This window comes from Myodes glareolus, chromosome 12 (assembly GCF_982192425.1).
Source record: "Myodes glareolus chromosome 12, mMyoGla1.1, whole genome shotgun sequence".
Taxonomy (NCBI): Eukaryota; Metazoa; Chordata; class Mammalia; order Rodentia; family Cricetidae; genus Myodes; species Myodes glareolus.
The window spans coordinates 30,306,404-30,330,467 of NC_142037.1; the positions used below are offsets into that span (position 1 = coordinate 30,306,404).

A 24,064-nucleotide genomic window follows, 5' to 3' on the forward strand; every position below is an offset into this window, starting at 1 on the left:
TTCTTAGACCTAGTTAATCAGTAGTATCTCAGAGATCCATTTTGAAGCCCTGCAGAACTACACTACAATATCGATTTACAAAACAAAGGCACAGGAGAGAGGGCTTTTCTTTCTTGCCCCCCTCCTTCTCCTCAAAGGTGACAGGACAGAAACCACGACTTTCCCGGTTCCTGCAACCCACTGTCTCCCAGAGCACGCTGACTTAACCAGCTCCAGTTTCGGCTTAGCTGGCCCTGGAGCCCCCGGGGCTCTCCAGGCTGCAGGTTACAACCTGCAGCTGTTTTTCTTCTCTCACCTGTCGCTGGATGACTTCCAGGCTTCTAAGAATCCTTTTCTGCCTGTTCTTTAAGAAGTCAAAGGAGACCTAGAGTCCCAAGGAAAACTGTTCCCACTTCCTAGGGGGGGTTTGTCCTGAATTTCCACGTAAATATAATTTCCAATTGAAATTGCATAACCATTTTTCTTACTTAATTGCTCCTGTTTAAGGAGCTATACTTGAGCGACTCATTGTAATCCCGGTAGCCGAAGGCAGGAACGTGTAGTCTAGACTGCTCTCAAGCTATGAGAATCATCCCGCTTTGGCTTGCTGAGGCTGGGATTGCAGCGTGCTCAGTGCTCTTCAGTTCTGACCTAGTAGTATTCATATCATGCAGTTAGGCCATTGACGCATTCCCAAATCTTATTTTTGTGTTGGCTAAACAGAACATGTTTGCAGGATAGACTTGGCTCACAAGCCACCAATTAGTAGCCTCTGCTAGTCTGATAAACAGTATTTTCACTTTGGTTTCATTGATGCACATAAGAAATGTACCTGGGGTCTTTACTGCAGGTTAAATGACACAGCTTTTGAAATTTGCCGAATTACTGTCTCCATTTAACAAGTAAAAAGGTGAAATTTGAGACACCAATTAACTTGACCACGGCCATGGGTTGGGATGAGTGGTATTTGAGTTGAGTTTGTTTCTATTAACTCAAGGTTATGACTTGACTGAAAGGCATGGTGAAGGTCTGTCCACTTATCTTCAAGGATGAATCAGCAAACAAAGTGAGGGGGGCGGGGCAAGCCAGTCAGGGCATCATTAGAATCAAGGATAGGACTCTGAGGTTTTAAAAATGAGATGCCGAGGTTTTCAGATGAAGGTTTGGCTCCCAGCTTGGTCTCAAAGCTGATTTTGAGAGCTAAGAGTAGTACCGAAGCCAGGAGGGGTGAGGCCCAAGCCTTTAGCCCCAGCACTCGGAAGTCAGAGGTAGACGGATCTCTGGTCTCTGAGTTGGAGACCATCCTGGTCTACCAAGTGAGTTTACAGGACAGCCAAGGCTAGGTACAGAAGGCAGGCCAGGGGGCTCAAGCCTGACGTTCCAACTCCTTGAGAGGTTGAGACAGGAAGACTGCAAGTTCAAGGTCAGTTTGAGCAACTCCGGGAACCACTGTCAAAACCCCAGGGGCGGGGCTGGAGAGCAGGTTCAGTGGTTAATCACTAATCACATGGGTTGCTCTTCCAAAGGACCTGAGTTTGGTTCTCAGCACTATGTGGTAGCTCACAACTGTCTGTAGCCCCAGTTCCAGGGTATCTGACACCCTCTTCTGAGCTCAGCTGACACTGCATGCCCTTGGTCACAGACATACTTTCAGGCAAACACCTGGAAACATAAAAAAGTAAACAAATAAGCCACAGACAAAAAAAAAAAAAAACCACTCACCCACCAAACGAACAACTACAACAAACCCCCAAACGTGGCCATAGAGATGGTTCAGTGCGTAAAGGCTCTGGGTGGCAAGCTGAATGACCTGGATTCCATTCCTAGGAGCCACGTGGTAGAAGGAGAGAACTGAATTCTGAAACTTGTCCTTAGATACATGCTCCCACGTGTGTGTAGAGACACACACACATAAATGAATAATAAAATAAATAGGGGGGGAAAAGTCCAACACAAAAAAGGGCAGAAAAGGAGCTTTGGAGTGTATGTGGAAGTGATTCTCTCTCTCCCTCTCTCTCTCCCTCTTTCTTGTTTTCCCAGACAATGTTTCTCTGTGCACCCCTGGCTATCCTGGAACTCACTGTAGACTAGGCTGGCCTACCTTTGTCTTCCGAGTACTGAGATTAAAGACATACACCATCATGCCAGGTGCCAGGCTGCTTTTTTTTTTTTTTAAATAAACTATCTCTATTATCTAAAAAAATAATAAACGAAAGCTGGCAATTTAACTAAAGGGTAAAACCCTTGCCTAACACGCATAGAACCCTGATTTAAATCTCCATACCCCCCGCAAAAAAAAAGGAAGAAAGAAGAAAGAGGAAGAAGTATAGTTAGAAAGAAAGGGAGAGGGAGAGGGACAGCTGACTACAAGTTCCAGAGAGCGACGCGCGAATTTTCCCGCCAGCACCTCCGCCCGCCTTTCGAGAACTACAAATCCCGGCATGCTCTGGGATGCACCGGTCCTCGCCCCTCGCCAGTTCCGCCCCCTTTCCTCACAGCCCCCGCCCGCCGGGTTGGTCTCAGAGAGTTTGTTCGGTGGCCGTGGCAGACGGAGGTGCAACGATAACCCCGGCAGCGGCACGATGGGCGACTCTAAAGTGAAGGTGGCGGTGCGGGTCCGGCCAATGAACCGACGAGGTGAGCGCTCGTCCCGGGTCGGGGGCGACAGGTGCCTGTGGTGTTAGAGCCTCGGCGTCCCGGGGGGTCCCGGCGGGCACCCCTCACCGCGCGTGCGCCTTCGACGGCGCGGCCGGGCCCTCAGCCCTCCGCCCCGCCAGCTGTCACCGCGCTCGCCAGGCCTTGGGCCGCTCCGGCCTCGCAGCCCGCCTGTGCACGCAGCTCTCGGGGCGGACAGCCCCACTTTTCGATTTTCCACGTTCCATCACTTGAACCTGCACCTTGTAACTGTTTGCAGAAAGGGAGGACGTGCCTTCTTAGTTTCTTCTGGTTTGCGATTGTCGAGAGTTTCTTTTCTTTTTTTTTCCCTTTTGCTTGAAGTGATAGTCATCAACTCAACAATAAATAGTCTCCGTGCCAAGATTCTTGGGAAATTGTATCTTTCAAACATGCTCTGAAGTCCGTAGGGAGGGTAGAGAAAGTAGATAAACCCAGGACACGTAAATCATCTTTCCAAGTTGGAAGAACTAAAGCCCAACTCAAGTCCCTAGAGTAGCTGAATTTTGCCTTTGCGGTTTCACCCGAGGCTGCCTGGGCAGGGTGCTTTAAATGAGGTGACGTGTTTAAAAACACTTCGTATACTAGTCTTGTTATTGAGGTTGCTGCTTCTCTCCCAGGAGAAGGAATTGCAGCTAATTGACCCGACTCCTGACTAGCTGGAATCGTTTTTTTTAAGTGCCGGCATCACTTTCTAAAGTTTCTTGTTTGTTTTAAATACAGTTTTTCTGTCTCCTGGCCCTTTTGTGTATAGATGGAGGTAAACAGGCGAGACAGTTGACAAAGATTTTCCTGGTTGGTTGTTGTGTGGGACGTTAGTTCGTTTTTTCTGTTTGTTGGCGTTGGTTTGCCCACCTGAACCCGTTTAAATCTATGAGGCAAGGTTTCTCTGGGAGACCTACCTTTTGAAGCTCTCAGATGACTGCGTTCTCAAATCTAGGCTCTCACAAACCAAAGTAACTAAGAACTCTGAAAGCTTTCATAAGCTTCCATTTTTGTGTGTGTGTGTGTGTCCAGACATCTTTATTAAGTTCACTTTAAGCTTATTGTGATTGTCAGCGTGGTTAAGAAAACACACACACACACACACACACACACACACCAGGCCAAATGAAACCCGACTTATCTGGGAATGATTCGGAAAGGATGGGTTCAGCACATTCTTAAAATTTCCTTTTTTGCAAAACACTTGGAAATGTTAGCACTGAAAGGAGGCCGCCAACAGGCCACCTCAGCAGAGCTTGGCTCGGATAGTGAGAGCCGGGCTCCTCTTCCTTGTTTTCTACCACGGGGAGGAAGCTACTCTCTTTTCTTAATTTGCCGTGGTTGTAATTTGGACAGCGGTTCTTAATCATGCTCAGAGTTTTGAGACACGTGTTGAATGGTTTTAGCTGTGGAGTGTATGTTGGCTGTTCCTTGGGTTGAATGCTGTCTTCCTCTCCCCTCCTTTCTCTCCTTCCTTCCCTTTTCCTTGAGACCTTTCTTGGGACTTTCTACATAGCCCTAGACCAAGCTGGCCTCGAACTCACAGTCATCTGTCTGCCTCTGCCTGAGTGCTGGGACTAAAGGCGTGGGCCACCAAACTTGACCCTCCTTTCTCTTTTTAAACGTAGGTGCTAAGGATCTCAACCCTGGTTCTCATTTGTGCAGTGCATGCTTTACCCACTGAGCCATCTCGCCAGTCCTAGTCTTTTCCCATCCATTTATTTATTTATTGACAGTTTTCTTATGTAGACCTGGTTGATCTGGAACTTATTATGGTCATCTTCCTGCCTCAGCCTCCTGAGTGTTGGGATGGTAGGGGTGCCCCGACCACTCCTGGCTGAACTCCCTTGAAAATGAGTGTTTACAGTTTGGCTCCTTTGTCCGATGACACACTGCCCCCAGTCTCTTGGCTTACTCTGTCTCCTGTCTTTTGTTTTCTGATATGTACTTGGGCTTGCCTTTCCAGTGATCATCATGGATAATTTCTTCATCAACATTATTATGCAATATACCAGGGATTTTAAAGCCTGCGATTTATAAGCTGGCATCTTGAATTCTGTGAAAAAGCAGCGACAAAACTGAACTCCTTTTTGCTGAGTTTGAAAAGAATCTTATTACTTCAAACATTACTTCTTCTGGGAAAATTAATATTTTAAGTAATAGCACATGGCTGTCAAGTAGTTGGGTCTAGTCCTGGGTGCTCCTGACTTAGGGTGTATGTGCTGGAAGCATCCTGATAATTGGCATTGAGATGGCCTGAGAACGGGTCACAGGGATATACTCATGGAGTCTATTGTTTGAAATGACATTAATGTCTTTTGAGGGAAATCTGAAGATGCCCAGAACCCTTGGGTGTAGGGTTCAGTTCTTTGTGTGACTCAGTGGCTGGTTGTGTTTTGGGGCTTCAGTTTTTCTGCTCACCTGTCCATGGATTTGGCAAACTTGGTTGAACATGGAGCAGGAAACCCTAATTTAATAATAACTAGAGTTGTAATGGCTAATTTGTTGATATAAAGAAAGGAGGTGTGTGTGTATGGGTGTGTTTGTAGTCTCGGCACACGAAAGATGGAGGTAGGAGGATCTTAGATTGAGGTGAGTCTGGGCAGCATAAATAGTGAAATTGCTTTTTTAAAAAGTAAAACATCCTCTATATTCTTCCCTGCTAGCCAGCTAACCTTCCTTCTCCTGACTTCTGTTTTTCATTGTTTTCTTTTTGGGCGATACTGGTATCTTAACCAGGGCCTTGCATATACTAATATTTCCATTCTAGCGTTATGTGCACATGTATGTGTAATCTTACATAGTCTTAACATTGGAGCTTTTAGTCCTCTGAAATCGGAAGCTAAACTGCTAAAGGGAAGGGGTAAGCATAGTTTCTTTAAGGATCTTGAAGTTGTATTTACAGATGATGTCATTCTTTTTCTGATATTGTTTTGAGATTTGTCTCAGGTGGCCTACTCAGGCAGGCCTCAGACTTGTGTAACTGAGGCTGTCCTTGAACTCCTGATCTCTCTGCCTCTAAGTACCGGGATTACAGACTTGCTCTATCACGCTCAACTTTGGTCTAGTCCTTCAGACTGTAAAACTAAGCAGATAAGTTCGCATCCTTCCACATGCTGCACAGAAGACCTGTTCATTTATTATTAATTAATCTAATCATTAAATAGCCTGAAAGGTATTTACTATTTTTTGTCCTTTGAGACAGGGTTTCTTTCTGTAGCCTTTGGTTATCCTGGAACTCACCCTGTAGACCAGCCTGGCCTCGAATTCACAGAGATTTGCATGTCTCTGCTTCCCAAAAGCTGGGATTAAATGTGTGCACTACCACTCCTGCCTGGCTATTTTATTTTATGTGCATGAGTATTTCCCCTGCATATATGTATATGCACCACATGGGTGGAGTATCCAAAGAGGTCAGAGGAGGAAGGTGTTGGATCGATCCCCTGGAATCGGAGTTACAGGCATTGTGAATTTTCATTTGGGTTCTGGGAACTGAACCTGGGTCCTCTACTAAAGCAGTTAGTGTTCGTAATCACTGAACCATCTCTTCAGTCTCTCAAAACATTTTCAAAGCATAATTTTAATTATTATATCAGATACACTCCACTTTTCAGGAATTTGACATTTTATATAGTTGGGTAGTTTAAAAAATAATAGGTAAACGAATAGTGACTACTTACCAGGTTTCTAGCTCATACTAGACTGCATGGGAGCTTCAGTCAGGGAACTGCCAGTTTTAGAATATGTGTAAGATTATCTAGGAAAAGAAACAAACTACGAAGTGTTTAGAAAATACCTTTGCCTAGGGGAATGGAACAGAAAATTATGTTAGAAGTTGAGCCAGAAGGGATATAATCTCAGGTATTGCTGAGCATAGGTGATAACTCTATTTCAGAAGATATTTCCAGTGAGTTTCAAGTTTGCATTCTGCAGTGTTTAATGCAGGGGAAAACAAAAAAAGTACAAATCAGCACTTCCTTAAATCATGGTCTTAGTGGCGAAGTGGAGGGACCATGGGGTAATCATTGAAAGTGATGGCAGCCTAGACAGACATGCTGTGGGAAGAACAGAACCTTTAACTCTGTGTGTGCCTAAGAGGGAATCTATTGGTGTGGCTGTTGCTGAATAGAAATCACAGTAGTGTAGGGCCAGAGCTAGAAGACACTGGGAAAGGAAATGGACTGCTCTTGTGGAGGACATTTTGCCAAAGACCTTGTTTGTGTTGCCCAGTGTTGTCCTGTGTCTTCAGGTGTGCTCTATGGTTTCTGTGTGAGGAAATGACTGTCAGGTGAGGAGATAAGATGAAAAGGTAAACAGGCATAGCTGACTGCTACTTATTAAGTGCCAGGTGAGTGACAGGGACAGGGAGGAATTTAGAGGAGTGAAAGACCTCCACATGCCTGGTGATTAGGGAAGGCTTCACCATGGAGGACTGATCTCGGTTACAAAACATTCCCAGTAGGAGACCTATGATTTCCAGGGGTGGGAAGGGAAGGCCTCGGTTCCCTGAGGAGGAAGTGTGGCCTGGGAGCCAAGCATAAAGGACAAGAATGAGCAAGGCTTGTTTAGGCCGCAGAGACAGGCTTGGCCTGTCCCAAAGGAGAATCGCATAGGTTGACTGGCAAGGGGATGAGGAGGACTGGTGGAAGCTGGGACCCTGCTGACAGCTAGGCCAGAAGTCAGCTTAGGTAGCTGGTCTCTTTAGATTTAGAACTGGATGTGTCCACAGTCATGGCGAAAGATTGCTGGGCTGCAGACTAGGTAGATGACTCTAAAACCCACTTGAAAAAAATGTAACCAGATGAACAAGAAGTCAGAGAAGGCTGGCCTTACTCAAGTAGCCTTGATTCAGAAGAAGTGGGAAACTGGAAATGGGAAACTTAGAAGACCCTGCCCATCTGAAAAGAGATAGGAGATGTCCTCAGGGAGCAAGGGAACAAGCAAGGTGTGTTTGGCCTTGAAGCTGACCACAGGGAGGCTTTGAATCTTTCAGACGGATACTTGACAAATGTGGAGCCTTGGGTGGCAGAGGCTGGACATTTCTGTCAGTCTTTGCTGAGACAGAAGGTACTTGTTTGCTGCAATCTGCTTGATGTGCTAGTGTCCAATGAAACACCCCAACCATTATTACAACATTGTTCCTGCCATCAGTCCAGGGACGGAAGCTTGGAAGCTTAGGTTGAACACAGAGGACCAGCGCCTTTGCTGAAGGTGCATGCCTGTAACATACAACTTTGTTACAACCTGTGTGACTGTTTCCCTGTCACCTCTGTAAAGCCATGACTAATCCCCCACTTTTCCACTTCCTTCAGTTCTGAATGTGGGAGAAACCACTGACAAAGCTATTACTTAAGGAGATGAATTAAGGCATTTATTGAGTGGAAACAGATTTATTGATTTCTGCTTACTGATGGCAGGACATGTTCTTTGCAGAAACTTGGCAGAGATGGGGGTGCCTGCTGGGGAAGTGTATGAAGTTGGCTTACAAAGTGCTAGGCTTTTATTCGTGTAAGCTGTAGGTGGCTTTAGAAAGTGGTATTCATTAACTATTTAGTTAAGTCTTTTTTTTTTGTATCTATCTATCATCTATCTACCTATTGGTTGGCTTTTTTTTTTTTTTTTTTGAGACAGGGTTTCTCTGTGTAGCCCGGTGTTGGGATTAAAGGTATGTGCCCCCACCACCCGGCCTTTTTTGTTTGTTTGTTTATTTTTTTGAGACAGGGTTTTTAGACAGAATCTTAGTATGTAGTGTGGCTGTTATGTTTACCAGGCAGGGCTATGAGATCTGCCTGCTTTTGCCTCCTGACTGCTGGGATTAAATGTGTGCAACACCACAACTGGCCCATCTCTAGGTTTTAAAAAATACATGATTTTACTGTTTTCTTCAAACTGAACTTTGAAATGCTTTTGTAGAATTTCTGTGTATCGCAGTCACAGAGAATGAGCTTAGCCTTGTAGGATAACGAAGCTAGTCTTTCAGGGGTCTGCCATTAAAGCCTGTGCTTTTGTTGGGCCTCACAGGAGCTAGTCAGATCTAAGACAAATGGTGGTTGAAGGAACCTGACAGTTCTGAGAGGCGTGCTTTCTTTCTTTTCTTTGCACAGGGTGTCACTGTGTAGCCCAGGCTGCCCTCAAGCTCACAACAGTCCTTCTGTCTGAGTCTCCCAAGAGATGAGAGTACATGCAGGCACTAGTTACCATGCCGGTAAATCACCATCTTCGACCAAAGGAACTTAGGTAACAGCAGGTCGCACAGATCGGTTCTTTATCAGGCCGCAGATGGATGTGCAGCAATGACAGCGAGTTAGAATGCAAAGCAGTAGGACTTGGGGTTGAGAGTGCACTGTTAGCAGTACTGGCTGTCGTCCTGGCCTCCAAGCTGCACAAAAGTGATGCGGAGAAACTCAGATGGATGCTACAGATGAAGTGAGTTCAGAGGTGTCCATCTGAGGAGCTCTGAGCCTGTAGAATCCTCTGCAGGTTCTGCTTTGGATGACAGGGTGCATGCCTGTGGCAGTGGTGCAGGAGAAGTGCAGGAGAGGCAGGTTTTAGGGGGAGTTGTTGGAGATGATGTGCCCACTTTGCATCATTAGCCAACTTGAGTCAGTGCTTATGTGCCAGGTATCTCTACACACGTGAGTTGTCTGGTACCGGGAAGAAACTCAGTGGTCGCCCATAGCTGAATGGACAAAGGTAATCGTCTCAACTTAGGGACTGTGAGGGTCCATAGAGACCTGGAGTCATACTGTAGAAAAGAGAATTTATGTTAGGGCTTGTGTGAAGGAGGTCACAGAGACCAAGATTAGGTGCCTAAGAGCATGAGGTGACAGTAATGCTGTGTAAGATCAGGGTGACAAAATGTGTCACAGAATAATTGGCCTGCAGTCAGATGTCACAGGAGTGACCAGTGGCTTTGGCCTCATGGCATTGATGGTAATTTTCAGAATAACATCACCTAAATAGATGGATGATTTGGTGGTGGGGTGTGGGCCGCATGTTGAAGAGTAAGTGGGGCTGCCAGTGTTGAGACTTGAGAGTCTATATATGTGAATACTCATTAGTTCCCTGGGCATAGGAGGGCTAAGGAGTGGTATCTAGAGAGTCAGGCAGCTAGTTCTAGACCTTTCCAGCCTCCTATTGATTTAATTTCTTTTTAAAGTCTGAGAGATATTTGGTCCAGTTATACGCAGAAAACTCATGCAGAGGGAAAGCTTTGAAATGTGGGAGGAAAAGGATGTTTCCCTAATGAAGAGGTCCTGGAAAGCTTCATTTTCTTGGCAAGATTAAAATGTGAAGAATTGGAAGTGAGAAGAATTGGATGAGCTGAAACAATCAGAGACAGTGTGTAGAAATAGCTTGGTTGGTAGCATGTTTGCTTAGCATGCTTGGAGCCTGGTCTCCACCCACAGCACCATATAAAATGGGTGTGGTGGTGCATGCCAGTAGTCCTGGGGAGGAGCCGAAGGTCGTCCTTGGCGGTCCTGTGGACCTCAGTAAATCACGTCTCAAAGGAAACAAGGCCCTTGAAGGACTCCAGCACTGTTTTATATCTATCGAGGGTAATAGGGTTATAGGACTTTTTAACTTTCTTCCCCTCCTTCCTCCTCCCCTCCCTCTCCCTTCTTACTTTGCCCAGGCTGGCCTTAGCTTCCTGAACAGTTGGGACTTCAGGTGTTTGCCACCACACTTGGTTCTTCCTCCTCCTTTTAAAATGTAGATGAAGTTTGAGTGCCAAAACTGTACCCTTCGGTGTCTTAGGACACTCAGAGACATGTGGCCCCAGAATGTTTGCTTCATCCAAGTCACAGTCACTCCTCGTTCCCCGATCCCTTTTCCTTTCTGAGGATTTACCTGTTCAGGCGTTTTGTAAATGTCTTACAACATGGAACAGACTTCTTCCAGTTGGCGTAATAAATTCAGGACTTGTCTGTACTGTATAGCCTGAATCAAAACGCCATTCTTTTTATGGTTGAATAAAATATTTGATTATGCTTCATTTGGTTTTCTCATAGTTGATGGGCATTTTTGGTTTGTTTCCACCTTTTGGCTATTGTGAGTCAAGCTGCTATGAACATTTGAGTTTAAGTTTAGTTTGTTCTTTTTTGTTCTTTTTTTTTTTTTTTTTTTTTTTTTTTTTTTAGATGGAGGCTCACTGTGTAGCTTTGGCTTACCTAGAACTTACTTTGTAGATCAGGCTGGCCTTGGATTTACAGAGTTCTGCCTGCCTCTACCTCCAGGATGCTGGGATTAAAGGTATGTGCCGCCATGCCTGGCATAAGTTCAGCTTTTTGACTCAGGTATGTGGCCCAGGTAGTCCTTGAACTCCTGTTCAACCTGTCCCCACTCCCATCTCTTCCTCCCTCCTCTTCTGGTGCTGACATCATAGGCTGTGTCACCTTGCTCAACTTGTCTACAAGTTTTTGTATGGAGGTGTATCTTCATTTATTTTGCGAATGCATGGATACAGGAGTGGAGTTGCTCTGGCATACGGCAGTTTTAACTTTGGAGGGACTGCTGAACTGTATGGTAAAGTGCCTGCACCCTTCTATCCCACATCGATGCGCACACTGATCCGTGCAGCCCTGTCTTTCTTAGCTCAAGGACTGAAGCTGGGCTTACACTGCTGTGCTGGTGCTCTGTTCTGCTGCTGAGCTACTCCTTCAGCCCCATCTTGGAGGGTTTTAGTCACCCATCTGCAAACCCTCAGGTTGGTTTGTTTTGAGTGTTTGGGAGGAACCACAAAAAATTATTGTAACTTTTCACTCTGTTCTCTCTTCCGCTTAACACACATCACCTCTTTGTTTCATCTTTTCAGTGCTGCTCCATACTAGAGCTCAGTTCCATTGCCATCATTTTCATCAAGTAGATTTTGATATTCTCTAATATATACAGGTAGAGCTTACTTCTTATGTATTTACGTGTCTTACCTATGGAAGGCCTTTCCTTACAAAGTATTACATGTATTTAAAGAGAGCAGCACATGTGTTAAAGCACATGTGGAGGTCAGAGGACAACTTGTAGGAATTGTTCTCTCCTTCCACCACGTGCATCCTGGGGATTAAACTCAGGCTGTCAGGCTAGGCAGCAGGTGCCTTTACCCACTGAGCCATCTTCCAGCTCCCAGTTTGCTTTTCACTTTTTTTTTTTTTTTTTTTTTTGCGAGCTCCCTCCCCAACCTGGAACATTGGACCACAGTAAGAAGGGTCCAGAAACCTGCAAGTCAAAAGAATAAGCCATTTCTGTAAGCAGTGTAGATCAGTGAAGAGTTGGCATGTGGCGTAGGTGACTTGAAAACAGGACTACACATTACCTGTAGACTTTAAACACTGAATCTTATAAATAATTATTATCTCCCTTTACAAAATGGTACCTAGCGGTATTGAAGAGTCACTTAGTGCTAGCTTCTTTAGTAACATGATTGGTAAGGAGAGGGAGGGCATGGGCAGTCTGGTTTGAAAATTACAAAGACAGATTACCAAATGGGCATCTCTGATATTTCACTCACAAGTGACTGATGCATTTCCGCAGACAGAACATGAGTTACATAAGGGGAGTGTCCCAGGCCCTGCCCGAATTTTGCTATGAAGTCATTTGGGTGCAAATCATAGCCGATTTGTACATCGAAGAAAGACTTGTTTCAAATGATTGCTCACTCTTTTATGGTGACTAATACACTTGGCTGAATAAGCAGAGGTGTTAGCTGTTGATATTTAATATTATGGATAATTTGACAGGGAAAGGCATTCCTACTTGGGAATACTGGCCTGGGGCCTTTCCTGCTAATACAGTGGGTACATTTCCTGTCCTTTTTAAAAAGGCTTAGGGAGTATATCAAAGTATCCATGATCCTGAGGATTATAAAGCCTGCTTAGTCATAACCTAATATATTACTGAAGGTTTCTAGTTGGTTGTCAGATGTAACATGAGGGCCAGCTTGTTGGGGTTTCTGTCCCGCCCAGTACCCCAACAAGCCAGCAAGTCCCAAGGAAAATCACACGGAGTCTACATCAGGTTATAAACTGATTGGCCCATTAGGTCAGGCTTCTTGTTAACTCTTATAACTTATATTAACCCATTACTCTCATCTATGTTAGCCATAATGGCTCCGTACCTTTCTCAGCTGGGCAAGTTACATGCTGCCTCTTCGGTGGCCTGCACAGGAGTGGCTGAGGGCTTCCTGTGTCCCAGAATACTCCCAGTCTCTTTACTCCACTTCTACTTCCTGTCTGGCTTTCCCGCCTATACTGCCTGCCTGGCCAATCAGCGTTTTATTAAAATATGATTGACAGAATACAGACAATTCTCCCGCACCATTTCCCTCTTTTTTTTTTTTTAAACAAAGGAAAATACCCATAGTCCATTTGTTGGGAATGTGGGCGTAGTATTTCAGGCTACTTCCTGCTGGTTGGGGGCGCTGATGATCTTATGGGGACCTAAAGAAAACTTAGAGTTATCATCAAGTCCTGACTAGAGTATCCTGTGAGTCTTGATCATCTCAGGCAGCAGTCTTGAACCTGTTCTGGATGAAGAACTCAGACATCTGGGTCATCTATTCCTGTCGGAGATTTTTCAGGTGGCCTCCCTTGGTCAAAGGTGATTTTTCTTAACTCTGAATAAATCCAGAGCCTCTCGTTTTCTGTGGAAACAAAAGCAAAATCTCTTCTCCAAAGTAGCATACCTTTTGACTTCAGTTTTGAAGCCAAGGTATTTTCAAAATACCTATCTTGGGTTAGTTCAGTATCATTTATAAACAAAAGTCTTTTAGCAGCTGTTTCTCCTTCCTCAGCATTCAAACAATTGAAAGAGAGCATAATAGCATACAGTATTAAGATTCTCTGTGTATTTTCCATCTTTATGTGGCTTTATTTCAACCTCTATTTCTTTTATTTTTACTTTTAACTTTTGGCTTTTTTGAGACAGGTTCTCTGTATATATCTTTGTCCTGGAATAACTCTGTAGACCAGGCTGTCCTTGAACTCACAGAGATCCTCCTGTCTCTGCTTCCCCAGTGCTGGGATTGAAGGTGTTTGCTACCACACCTTGAACTCAGAGATCTGTCTGTCTCTGCCTCCCAGGCATTGGGATTAAAGGTGTGTGCTACCACACCTTGAAGTCACAGAGGTCAACTACCTCTGCCCCTTAAAGTCTCAGAGGTCAACGTACCTCTGCCTCCCAAGCATTGGGATTAAACTTGTGTACCACCACACCCTACATCTCCCTTTTTTTAATTTTTAATGACTTTAACCTTTTAGCCTGCATATATTTTTAACACATAGTAAACCATTTAGAGGTTTTCTTCGTCTTTGAACCTCTCTTTTACTGTATCTCTCTCTATTTTCTGACCACATGAGTCTAAAACCGTGGCTTTGTCGGTTAGACCCAGCTCATTATTTACCTTTCCAGCCTCATGGCTGAGGTACCAGTCAGAGCTGTGTTCAATGACACAACTCTATGGCGTTTCAAGGTCCTTGCTAGCAAGCAAGCTGCAGTATTCTGCTCACAGACCACACTCAGTCGGACTGCCTGCCTGAAAGAGTCAGAGTTTGCCCTGGCAGGACAGCCCAGATAACCGGCATTTTAAAACAGCACAGCTTTTCTCCTGCTACAGCTGAAAACTGAAAAGAATGCGTTCAGCTTGTCATCAACAACATTTAAGTGTTTTGTGGCAGGACCTCTTAATGAGCTACAAAGTTTTGCAGCTAAAGCTGAGTCAGGAAGCCTCTCTTAAATGAGAGCATTGCTTGCCTCTAGCAAGCAGAACAGACCCGAGAAATTGCTGCCACCAAGAAAACATGCTTTACTCTATTCTTTCCCAAACTTTCTTAAGCTTTCTGTGGATTCAGTTATCCACGTTGGCGCCATATGTAACATGAGGGCCAGCTTGTTGGGGTTTCTGTCCCGCCCAGTACCCCAACAAGCCAGCAAGTCCCAAGGAAAATCACACGGAGTCTACATCAGGTTATAAACTGATTGGCCCATTAGTCAGATATAGTCTTAATTAAATCTCAATCTTGTTACTTTAGGTTTCATTATGAATAAACATGCCCATTTTAGTTATTGTAATAGCGACCAGTATTTGGCAGTGGGTTAACCATTTGAAGTGTATTGGTCAGAGGCATTAAGGATGTTTCACATTGAGTCACCATCACCGCCATCCATGAGCAGAGCTTTCTCAAATTATAAACTAATATATATAACTAATCCCAGCACTTGGGAGGTAGAGACCGGAGGCAGAGACTGGGGGATTGTTGCAAGTTTTTTGTCCAGATTGGGCTACGGTGTGAGACCTTGCCGCACCCCCATACCCCAGAACTTTGAAATTGCATAGTTATTGTCTGCTTAACCCCCCATTCACCCTGCTGATCTGGCATCCACCATTTTCCTTTCCGTCTCTGTGAGTCTGACTCTGGGGCCTCATGTAAGTGGAATCTTACCTACGGTACATTTCCTTTTGTGACTGCTTCATTCCTTAGCATAGTGACCTCAAGGTTCATCCCTGAAGTGCGTGTGGTGTTGCACACCTGTGAACCCAGCACTTGGTAGTAGAGACAGGAGAATCAAGAGTTCAAGGACAGCCTCAGCTACATATATAGAGAGTGAAAGGCTAGCCTGGGTTACATGGGACTCTGTCTCAAAAACATATATAGCACGTACCAGAATTTGTTTCTTTTTAAAAACTAAATGTTACGTGTGTGCGCCCGTGTGTGCACACACGTGCATACTCACATGAGCTTGTGTATATACATGTTGTTTATCCAGTCATTCAGTAGTGGATTCTTGAGTTTTTTCCACTTTTAGAGAATATGAATAATGCTGCTATGAATGAACTCCTTAGCTTATTTTTGTAGAGGCAGTACATAGCCACCACCCCTGCCCTCATGGTATATATGCTCACATGTATGTCAGTGTGTGCACAAGTGGAGGCTGGATGATGATGTCACATGTCTTTCTCAGTCACTCTCCAACTTGTTTTTGAGATTCAGTCTCACACTGAACCCAGAGTTTGTCATTTTGCTGCAGCTGTGCTAAGCTTTTTAGGTGGGTGTTAGTGATCGAACTCAGGTTCTCATGCCGAGTAAAGTGCTCTTAGTCATGGAGCTGTCTCTCCAGCCCCGCGATGGTTTTTCAGATAACCAGTCTTCAAGCTTTCGAGACCTCACTGCTTGTATGGGCGTATATCCGAGACTGTAAACCCTGACACATTCTAAAAGGTCCCGTGAAAAGCTCTTGTTAATATCTGTCCACCAGTTGATGGAATTGGGGTGGGGATTTTATTTGGTAAATACTGAGCTATGGGTGTGACATCTCACTCCTGTAATCTAATCCCCACATTCCAGCAGCACAGAATAGGAGGATGGCTTGTGTTCCAGTCTGGGCTACAGTGTAAAATGCAAGAAAACCCATTCTCTACAACAAAACAATTGAATGAGCAGAAACTCCTGAGCTAATAAAGAAGTGCAGATTGCTGTTCACGTGCTAGAGACTGCCTTTGAGGGCATGTAAGGGTATTTATAAATGTAGATGTCTTGAGGATAAAATGAATTTATGTTTGATGTTTTAATTATTAAGTGATATTTGGTAATGATAGTTTCCAGTTTCTTAATCATACCATCTAATGCTCCCGAATTATTAACTGAATCTGATGACCTACATGGTGTGTGTGTGAGTGCAGCAGAGGGAAAAGCTATTGCCAGGAGTTTAGGCACACACCTGTAACCCAGAACATGGCAAACTGAGGTAAGAGGATCATGGTTTGATTCCAGCCTGAGAGAAAGCAATACCCTGTCTGAAAAGAGGCAAGGTGGAGGTGACACGCAGGGCAGAAGTATAGAGATGTATGGACGTTGAAGGAAAATGTTTAGATTCCTTGAATCATCTCTTAATTCAAGGTACTTTGGTCATAGATTCTTAGGGAAAGCCCAGTTTTTCAGGTAGACAGGAGGCATTCTTAGCAAACTCAAAGCGACACTGACTTTGTGGTGGGTGGTGAGATTGTAGGCTCTGAGTCAGGGTTTCCGGAGCTTTACTGATGTGTTTGTGTAATAAAGATCTGCATGAGGGCCCAGCTATTGCAGTGTGGTCAAATGTCACTGGGCAAGCCTATTAGCCAATCTCCATGGTGTGCATGCTCGGGCTCAACCCACAGACGCGAGGAAGTGCTAGAGTGTTTGTAAAGCTGCCCCTCTAGTATCTGGCCTTGCTTACCTCCTTTGGGGACTGTCTAGAACTGGTTGAAGCATAAAGCATTAGAAATAGACTTCAAGGCTGACTGACTGGCCACCACAGAATACAACCTCCTCTATTGGAATTAGTCTTTCACATTTCGGTAAAACCGAAGGCAAATTGAATAGTTGATATGCAAAAGTTAATTTAGGGCTGGCAAAGGAGGGACTTGTCTTATTTTGTATTTGTTATGTAAGTTAAATTGAGTAAAAATTTGGCTTCTCTGACATGGAATTCCTTTATCCCAAATGTGACACAGACATTTGGCCAAGCTTATTTGGGAAATACTACTGAGTCCAGAGCACAGTCTCCTTTCCTGAGTCCCCTTTCCGCATCCCCTTTCCTGAGAGCTTATCTTTTACCACTGGGGAGTGAGGCAGGCTGAAGCTGTTTCTTTCTTTGGGTCAGACAAATAGAAGAAAATAAAAGAAAGAGAACTTACACACATGACAGACTAGTCTTTTTTAAACAGCTGTGTTCAGACATAATCCACATTGAAATGATGTATCCAGCTTCGTGGTTTGTAGTTCGGCTGTACACTCATAAACACGTTTTGCCACCCTCAGAAGAAACTGGACCTATAGCAGTCACTCCTTTGCACCAGCCAGACAGCCATCCTTACTTTCTGTTTGCAGAGTCCTCCATTTGGGTGTTTAGATCAAATGAACTCTCATAGCATATTGTGACTGTGTATTGCAATTTTTGTATTGCTATTATTGCTGTGTGTGAGGTATGTATGTGTGCAGATGGGAGCATGCCATGGTGTGTGTGGAGGTTAGACTGATTCTCTTCCAACTTTATATGGGTCACAGGTTTGGAACTCAGGTTGCAGCCTTGTGTTGTAAGTACCTTTACCTATTGAGCCATCTCACTGGCCTGTGACTGTTTTCACTCAGTGTAAGCCTCAGCCAAGTAGTGGCTTGTATCAGTAGTTCATTCATTTTATTTTATTACTTTAAAGCTTGTTGTGTGTACTAACCTGACTATGTGGAGATCAGAGAACAGCTTTGGGGAGTTGATTCTTTCCTTCCACTGTGGGTTCCAAGGGCAGAATACAGGTTATCAGGCTTGCCCATCAAGCCCTTTCCCTACCGAGCCATCTCTCTGGCCCCATTCATTTGAATTATTGAGTAATGTTCCATTCTGTGGCAGTTCACATTATCTGTGTTTTGTTGATGGACTTTGGAGTTCTTTCTTTTTCTACTTTATGCAAAATATACAGCTGTGAACATTTTGTCTGGGAGTTCTTGTGTGGATGCAGTTTTCTGTGTTTCTCTTGGTCATGTATCTAAGAATAGAATTGCTGGGTTGTATGATGACTCTGCTTAGCCCTTTTAGGGACAGTTTTCTCAAGTGACTGCCCACTTCCATGCCAGTCATGTGCCTTCTGCACATCCTTGCCAACCTTTGTTTTGCTTTGTTGATTATAGTTCTCTGCATGGGTGTGAGGGGGCATCTCATTGTGGTTTGGTTGTCTTCCTATGGTGTCGGGTGATGCTGCATGTCTTCCTGTACTCAGTGGGCTTTGTACCTTTTTTGAATGTTGTCTTTTCTCATACTTTGTCCATTTGAAAATTGATTATTCATCATTTTTATTATTGATGTGTAAGGGTAAGACTTTTGTTGTTTGAGACAATATTTCTAGTCTATGCTGGCCTCCACATCTTTATACATCTGAGGGTCATCTTCAACTCCAGATCCTTTTGCCTCTACTTCCCAAGGGCTGGTTTACTGGTCTGCACCTCCATGTGCAGCCAAGAGTTCTCTACATATTCTGATGCAAGCCCCTTAGTATACAGATGCCATTGGCAAACTTTTTTTTCAGTTCGGTGTGGTTTTTTCTCTGTTTTTTTTTTTTTTGATTCCCGCCCTGCCCATGTTGCTGAGGATCTAGGGATTTAACTCAGCCTCCTCAGGTCTCTCCACTGAGTATAGCCTCAATCCCTGCCTTGAACCTGTGTGCTTGGGATGCTGACTTAGCAGTATGAAGATTTTGTTTATGAACATAGTGTCTTTCCCTTTATTTAAGTCTTTAACTCTTTTCAACTATAGCTTGGAGTTTTCAGAATATAAATCTTGAATTTCTTTTCAATTTATTCCTAATTTTAAATTTTTGATACTATTTTAAGTGTAATTATTTTTTAATTTCATTTTCATATTTCCATTGCTGGTGGGTGTATAGAAATACAACTGATGCTTTTCTATTCAGAAGCATATTATGTGTACACACACACACATACACACAAATTGTTTGGTCCTTTTCTAGTGGGTCTTAAAGGACGTTTCTGTACACAAGACAGAACCATCGACAAATAGAGAGAGTCATGCCTTCCTTCCTTCCCAGTCTGAATTCCTGTGTTTGTTTTTTTTTGCCTGACTGCCCTGACTAGAATGTCTAGTACAGTGGTTAGCAGAATTTGAGCAGTAAGCATCCTTGTTCTGATGTTGGAGGTTGAACTGTCTAGTACCTCGCCATCAAGTATGATGCTAGCTTTATTAGATTGAGAAAGTTCCCTTCTCTTCTTAGCATATTTCTCATGAAACACTGGGATTTCTGTTAAATATTTTCCCCAACTTATTAATTTCTTAAATATGATGGCTTTTCTTTTCTTTTTAATCCGCAGAAATTGACTTACATACCAAATGTGTCGTGGATGTCGAAGCAAACAAAGTTATTCTGAATCCTGTAAATACAAATCTTTCCAAAGGAGATGCCCGGTAAGTTAAGAAATGATATCATGTTCACTGAAATAGCCAGTGGCTCCTGGACAAACCTGGGCGCTCCCTGTAGACATAGACACAGCCTACCAGGAGGCTGTTCCCAGGCTGCGGATGAGTAGTGAGGGGATGTTACGAGGTTTCAGACGGAGCTCCGACAGTGGAAACCTTTGGACAGGTAGTGCTGGGTGAAGATCCAGGCAGGTGAGCACAGAGAGGGCAGAAAGGGAGACTGTGCACTGACTCCTTAGTGAGGAGGCTTCTACTTAGGCTTGCCCAAATCCTGTCATCAGTCAGGGCCAGTTCCAAGTGCTACAATCTTGAAGACTTTCCTGCAGCCCTTAGAAGGTTGTCTCTTCTAAATACAGGTGAACTGGAGACCACCTAATTTAATTACTACACATTGCTATCTCTCTGAGGGACACCCTGATTCTATTAGGCCGAGGACAGAATTTCAGCATCACTTGTGAATTTGGACAAATGTGTGAACAGAAGGAAAGAGTGAGAAAGTGAATCAGGAAAGAACAGATGAGATTAAGTATGTTTGTCTCAAAAAATGGAGTGAAATTAATTAGATCAACTAAGCTGGACTCAGATCATAGAAACGCCAGGAAACAGACAAGGAGATTTATTTTGTAGTCCAGTCTGACCTTGAATTTATAGTTTTTCGCTCCCAGCCTCCTGAGTGCTGGATTACAGCTGTATGCTACCACATACAAGTTGTCTCTGGCTTGTATGAGCAGGAGGTAAATTAGGAAAAATTGGTTCTGTAGAAAGCAGGGTAAAGTTGGGGATGCTTTTGTGCTGACCCTGAACTTGGAGAAGTCAGGAGGGGGAGACTTTCTGTTCTGGTGCCCCATGCAAAGTAGATACTCTGTAAAAACTGGGTAGTGTGGCTTGTGGTTCTTCATGGTGATCTTTTGATTTGAATCTAACAATTGCTGGACGTGGGGTCAGAGATTCTGAATTGAATCCTTCCATAGCTGTCATGTAGCTAGTGTTTCTCGCTTAGATAGGGCCTTGTTTTGTGGTCAAAGCTAGCCTGAAACTCATAGAAATCCTCTTGCCTCAGCTTCCTGAGTGGCTAGAGTATAGGTGTAAACCACCATGCCTGCCTTGTAGCTAGTTAATTTTAACTTATTTGAACCAAATTTCTATGATGACAGATTTACCTATTTTACAGAATAATTTTTTTCCTTCAAAGATCAAATTAATGTTTGATTAAATATTTCATAAATATTACAAGTGCTTTGCAAATATTTATAGTACTGATGGTGGAGATATTTCTTAAGTATCTCTAGTGATAAAGATTATGAGTTATGTTGTTAATGATATATTAAGGGTATATTCTTGTAAAACATGTTACTGGGAGTCTGGGGATGTAGCTCAGTTGGTAGAGTGCTTGCCACACACACACACACAGGGCCCTGTGTTGAATACCCAGCACCACATAAACCAGGCATGGTGGACACCTGTAATCTCAGCACTCAGGAGGTGGAGTCAAAAGGATCAGAAATTTAAGGTTACCTCTGGGCTCATATTGAGTTAGAGGCTAGCCTGGGCTACCAAAGAGGCTGCTAGGAGTTCAGACTGGCCAGTAAAATGCACCATGGCTCTGCGGGGCATTGCTTTTGGGTTTTTTCACTTCAGGGACATGCAGTGCAGATGCATTATTTGGACCCATGGGCAACTTTGTGTAAATCTGGATGCAGTGACTATGCTCAGAATTCTGACTTTGCCTCCTTAAGGCATGGCAGCTCACCCTTGCTCTTTGTTTACTCGGTGCTTCTGTTACCTCTTGTTACCTCAAAAGCATAGTACCTTAAAGCGGCAACCATCAGTTTTTGTTTTGTGGTTTCTGTGCTTCAGGAGACCAGTCAGGACACAGTGGGATGGCTTGTGCTACTCCATGTTATGTAGGATCTGGCTAGGAGACTTGAAGGCAGGATTTGGAATCATCTGGAAGGGCTGTGGACAACAGGCCTGGTAGTTCATATCCTTTGTTGAGTGGAGATGTCTTTGAGGATGTGTGCAGCACTGCAATTCATAATCTGGTGACCGGTTCCAAGATGAGTGTCCTAGAGGAGACCAAGTCAGGAGGAAGCATATCTGCTTCATATGTCCATTGTGTGTGTCACACAGGTCAGTTCTGTCACATTTTCCTGCTCTATAGCTCTATAGTTTGTGAAGTTATTTGTGTGTGTGTGTGTGTGTGTGTGTGTGTGTATGCATATGCAGATCAGAAGTCATCCAGCGGGAGCTGGTTCTCTCTTTCTTCCATGTGGTTCTCCAGGATTGAACTCAGGTCTCAGGATGGTAGCATGTGCTCTTACCCAATAAGCATCTCTGGTTTAGAGAAAGAAGCATTCAGCCCCCAAGCCTTAGGTTCTAAGGATAGCATTGGTAGGGTGACAGGTAGATTTGCCCACTGTCTTTGGGTGCAATCTGTCATTATGAGGTATAGCTGCCTGAGAAAGTGACTGAAATGAAGTGAGCCCACAAACTTAAAACAGTACCTGTCCCCCCGAGATCCCCCTGTCTTGGAGGTCTGTGAAAAAGCTGCACTTTCTGATTATATAGATTATTTTGGATGGTTCTTTTCTCTCATATAGTAAGAATAGAAATTGGATATTATTTACTATTGTAGATACACTCTGATTAAAAAGTTCTACAATGAATTGAATATAATTACATATAATGTTTTTTGGTCAAATAAAGTTAAGCAACCTTTTTTTTTTTTTTTTTTTTTTTTTTTGTTTTTTCGAGACAGGGTTTCTCTGTGGCTTTGAAGCCTGTCCTCGAACTAGCTCTTGTAGACCAGGGTGGCCTCGTACTCACAGAGATCTGCCTGCCTCTGCCTCCCGAGTGCTGGGATTAAAGGCGTGCGCCACCACCGCCTGGCGCAACTTGACTTTTGAGACAAGGTATCTCTATATAACTGTGTAGCCCAGGCCAGCCTTGAACTAATTAATGATCTTCCTGCCTGTGCTTTCAGAGTGCTGAGACTATAGGCATATGCCATCATGCCCAGCTTTGAACCATAGATTTTTAAAGAACAATTTTTCATTGAAGTATATACATGTACAGAGAAGTACATAGCTTGGTGAATTTTTTTAATAATTTATTTTAACTTTATTTTATGTGCATTGGTGTAAATGTGTCAGCTCCCAGGGAGCTAAAGTTGCAGGCAGTTGTGAGCTGCCATGTGGGTGCTGGGAATTGGAACCCGGTCCTCTGGAAGAGCAGCCATTGCTCTTAACTGTTGAGCCATCTCTCCAGCCTCAGCTTGGTGAATTTTTATAAATTGGATGTCCTTCTACAACTGGTACCATGTAAAGGAAAAAAGCCAGTGAATTGCTCAGCCAGTAAAAGTGCTTGGCACCAAGTCTAGTGACTTGAAACCCATGGTGGAAGGAGAAAACTGAATCCTGAAAGATGTCCTCTGACCTATGCAAGAGCAGTAAATAAAATAAGAATGAGAAAAAGAAACAGAACATTGCTAGTGTCAAAAGATTACTTGATGAGACCTCCCTCTCAACCTCTTGCCTTTCTTCTTCAGGATCTCAGAAAGTAGACCAGGTTGGCCTTGAACTTGTAGTGACCCTCCCTTTGGCTGCCTGCCTGCCTTCATTTTTTCCTTCCTCCCTCCCTCCCTCCCTCCCTCCCTCTCTCCCTCCCTCCCTTCCTTCCTTCTTCTTTGTTTGTTTTTTTCTTTCATAATATCAAGTTGAAAAAAGAAAATAGAAATTTCAAATGTAGGAGTCAGTTGCATATGCTAGCTTCATACATTTGAAAAGAAATAGGAAGGAAATCATAAATTAAGAGGTTAAAATTTGATTTTGTACTCAAAGTACTAGATCTTTTCTTTACACTTTTTTAAGATTTATTTTTATTTTATGATGCGGGAGAATTGTCTGTATTCTGTCAATCATATTTTAATAAAATGCTGATTGGCCAGGCAGGCAGTATAGGCGGGAAAGCCAGACAGGAAGTAGGAGTGGAGCAAAGAGACTGGGAGTATTCTGGAAGCAGAGCTCCCTCAGCACTCCTGCGCAGAACACCGAAGAGGCAACATGTAAGCTGTCACACTGAGAAAGGTAATGAGCCCATGTGGCTAACGTAGATAAGAATAATGGGGTAACATAAGTTATAAGAGCTAATAAGTAGCCTGACCTAATGGACCAATCAGTTTATAACCTTATGGAGTCCTGTGTGTGATTTTCTTTGTTGCTTGCCGGCTGTTGGGGTACTGGGCTGGACAGAAACCCCAACAAGCCGGCCCTCATGTTACATATGGCGCCAACGTGGATAACTGAATCCACAGAAAGCTTGAGAAAGCTTGGGAACGAATAGAGTAAAGCATGTTTTGTTGGTAGCAGCAATTTCTCAGGTCTGCTCTGTTTGCTAGAGCAAGCAAGTGCTCTCGTTTAAGGGAGGCTTCCTGACTCAGCTTTAGCTGCAAAACCTTGCAGCTCATTAAGAGGTC

The 24,064-nt window shown here is 43.8% G+C and overlaps 1 protein-coding gene across 1 annotated transcript in view; it reads left to right on the forward strand.

Moving 5' to 3' along the window:
* Positions 1-2,459: 2,459 nt before the first annotated feature.
* The window catches only part of Kif13b (kinesin family member 13B), a 157,674-nt gene continuing 136,069 nt past the window's right edge, over positions 2,460-24,064 (forward strand). The window contains exons 1-2 of the mRNA XM_085698645.2: positions 2,460-2,616; positions 19,485-19,578. Of these exons, the coding sequence (XP_085554771.2) occupies positions 2,562-2,616; positions 19,485-19,578 (149 nt within the window). The 5' untranslated portion in view covers positions 2,460-2,561. The remainder of the gene's footprint in view (positions 2,617-19,484; positions 19,579-24,064) is intronic.